Genomic DNA, 3,023 nt, shown 5'->3' on the forward strand with positions numbered 1-3,023 from the left:
CCCCTCCCTCCTCCTCCTCCTCCTCCTCCGTTTTTAATCTGAGTACAAATTGCTGTCAGCACATCAAGTTCGTGTGCCAGCCGCACTCGGTACACTCTGTTCTCAGCTCTTCAAAAACAAAATCGCTGCAGGCACCGAGAGAACAATAAGTCAGGGCTGCAACCAGAGTGATGTTCCTTCGGTGGTTTGTTGGGGTTTTTTTTGTTGTTGGGTTTTTTTTTTCCCCCCCACCCCTGTATTCCAAGGCGTTCTGGCAGCCAGCTGACCTGCTCCTGGAAACCTGAGCGGAGATTCCCCCCCGCCCCCCTTTGCCCCGGTGTCTTTTATACGCAATTAAAACAGAGCGAAACTATCCTCGAAGGGAAGGATCGCAGCATCCTCCTGCGCGTCCTGTTTTAAAGCGGGATCTTCCCGTCACTGCCGCATCCCGCTGGGGACAGGGGAGCTGGGCGAGCTGTAGTGCTGCTTTGGGGGTCAGGGATTCTGGATCCGAACTCACTGGGAACGTGCAGGGAGATGGCACGGCGCGGTGGGGTTGCTGGGTTACCTGTAATTTAAGCTGAATTTTCTCCTTTTCTGTGCCTAAGAAAATAACCAGCTTGGTTTTGGGTAGTGCAAAAGCCCCGGAGGAGCTGGATTTGCCTTTTGTCCTCGTCCCGAGCCGGCTGAGCACACGCCAGCCCGAGCCTCGTGGTCGCTGCACACCAGCGATGGATGCAGGATGCGTCCCGGGATGCTGGCAAGCACGTGAGCATCCTCCGCTCTACCCTCGCTTGAGTCGCAGCGTGGCTTCGGTGACAGGAGGGGGGTGACGAGGCAGAGCTTGGTGTCCCGTCCCCGCTTCGGGACCTGCCCTGGGAACGGGGCTCTGCCTGTGGTCCCGCTCGGTCCGTGCGTCTCATCCCGGGGACTTTCCGTAGGTCCCAGGGCAGGGAAGTGTCCGTGGGACAGACGGGCAGGTTTCCTTCAGCCCAGGCTGCGGCTCTCCGGTACGGAGCCCGGATCGTCTCGGCGGGGTGCTCGGTGCCAGCGGGGAGGGTGCTCACCCGCGGTAGCTCAGGTCGCATCCTGCTCTCTCCCTTCTGCAGCAAGCAAAGGTAAAGCTCGCGTCCTTCCAGGCTGCAATGTCTTTAAGCACAGTTGTGACAATATTAATGCCTACCGTGACTTTTTCCTCTTAAAAAGCCTTTTTTGTTTGTTTTGGCTTTTTTTTTTAACAATACGTAGGAGTTCCTTATGAAATTGCTTTTACTTTATACCTGCCCGCACGTGTGTGCCTTGTAGCCTGTGAGCAGAGGGCAAAGAACCTAAAACTGTCCCCAAAGCCCGGAATGTCTTCAGGATCAAATAAATAAAGAAGAATCTTGCTGTGGAAACCTAGCCAGCAGTACCAGGTGGCGAATGTGCCAGGTACCCGGCGTCCGCTCCGGCTGCGCTTCCGCCAGCGTCTGGGACTGGAACAGCACGGGTATTGGTTGAATATTTAAAAAAAAAAAAAAAAAAAAAGAAAAAAAGTGTTTATCTTGTACTTTGAGTTCCTAGGGGCAGGAGAACATAGCCTTGTGTTGGAGGTAGAAGGCAAGGCGGTATAGCACTGTATAGAAGGTTTGTAATCGCCGTGATAAACGCTGCGTGGCGGCGTGCCAGGAGCAATATCCAGTTCCAGTAAGACTTGACTCGTGCAGTTGAGTACGAGAGGAACATATTAGTCACGATGTTTATCTGTTGTCTGGTCCTTGGTTAGACGAGATATGCCTGTCTTGCTTTTCAGTGATGTTTCCAAGCCCTCCCCATCCCTCCCTGCTCACCAGGGGCTGCTCCCAGCCCCGTGTCTTCCCCCTTCCCAGCCTGGAGGTTTTGCTGGATTTTGGGAGATACGTTTTTCTTTATAAAACGCTTTCTTTGGAGCCCACCTTGCCTTGGTTTGGGTGGCTCCGGGTGCGATCCCGTCCCCTCTCTCCCCCCTGCAGTTCACCTGGAGGGATTCTGCGGCGGTACCAGGTTCGACTGCAAAGACGTGAAGTTCGTCGTGGGCGAAGGGGAGGACCACGACATTCCCATCGGCATCGACAAAGCCCTGGAGAAGATGCAGAGGGGAGAGCACTGCATCCTCTACCTCGGGCCACGGTAAGGAGCATCCCGGCGGGGATGCCGTCTTAGTTTTAAGCTTCCAGCATCCGAGGTCGTTTTAGCACTCGCAGAAGGCGGCGATCCCGAAAATGGGACTCTCCAGGAGAGCCTCGGGATTGCAATGCCAGCGGGGATGGCAAGAGTGACCGGTGGCGTGTAGGCAGGAATCTCGAGATGCTTTCAAAAATCAGGTCAAAGGGGTTTATCCCGGTCCTGTGGCTGAAAGGAAAATGTCTCCCTGGAAATCGCCAGGGCTGGGTCCTTACACTGGAGAGAAACCCGTATAAAAAGATGGATTTGATTCATCCGGAGAGGATGATTCCCAATATATAACGCATTGTATATTGTCAGACATCTTTGCTCGTGCAGAATAACATCACCCTGGCCCCAAAACATGAGAAAGCTGCAGGCACGGAGCTGGCTGTGGGACCAGGATTAGTGACCTGGCTCTGTGTTTATGGCCAAACGCTGCTGAAATGAAGATTTTTTTTCCCCCCTCCTCCTCCGACAGCTCCTTTCTGCCCTTCCAGGTACGGCTTCGGCGAGGCGGGGAAGCCGAAATACGGCATCCAGGCGAACGCGGAGCTGGTGTACGAGGTTACGCTGAAAAGCTTTGAAAAGGTGAGGGTGGGAGCGGGCTGGTCCCTCCCCAGGTTGGGGGAACACCGGTCCCTTCGCAGCGTCCACCCGTGGTCCCTGGCGCGGCTGCAGCCCGGCCCTGCTGAAGGGGATACGTCACCGAGGATCTCGGTGTTCTTCAGTTGTTCTTCTCTGTGGCTTGTTTTATTTTGCTGGCTGGGCTCCAGGCTGGTTCTCTTAGTTGTTCCTAGCCTTGTGCCTTTTGTACTTTCTTTTTTTTTTTCCCTCTTTTTCCCCCCCCCTTTTCTTCCCCC

At 54.6% G+C, this 3,023-nt stretch overlaps 1 protein-coding gene across 1 annotated transcript; it reads left to right on the top strand.

The window, feature by feature from the left end:
* Positions 1–1,401: 1,401 nt before the first annotated feature.
* LOC104083312 (peptidyl-prolyl cis-trans isomerase FKBP5-like) lies at positions 1,402–2,989 on the top strand (the record flags this gene model as incomplete). Its single annotated transcript, XM_009586751.1, is given in 4 exon segments — positions 1,402–1,468; positions 1,971–2,127; positions 2,661–2,767; positions 2,937–2,989. Coding segments are annotated over 4 exon segments (384 nt in total), but the record flags the coding sequence as incomplete, so codon positions are not given.
* Positions 2,990–3,023: the final 34 nt, after the last annotated feature.

Source organism: Fulmarus glacialis, unplaced genomic scaffold, assembly GCF_000690835.1.
Source record: "Fulmarus glacialis isolate BGI_N327 unplaced genomic scaffold, ASM69083v1 scaffold39521, whole genome shotgun sequence".
Lineage (NCBI taxonomy): Eukaryota > Metazoa > Chordata > Aves > Procellariiformes > Procellariidae > Fulmarus > Fulmarus glacialis.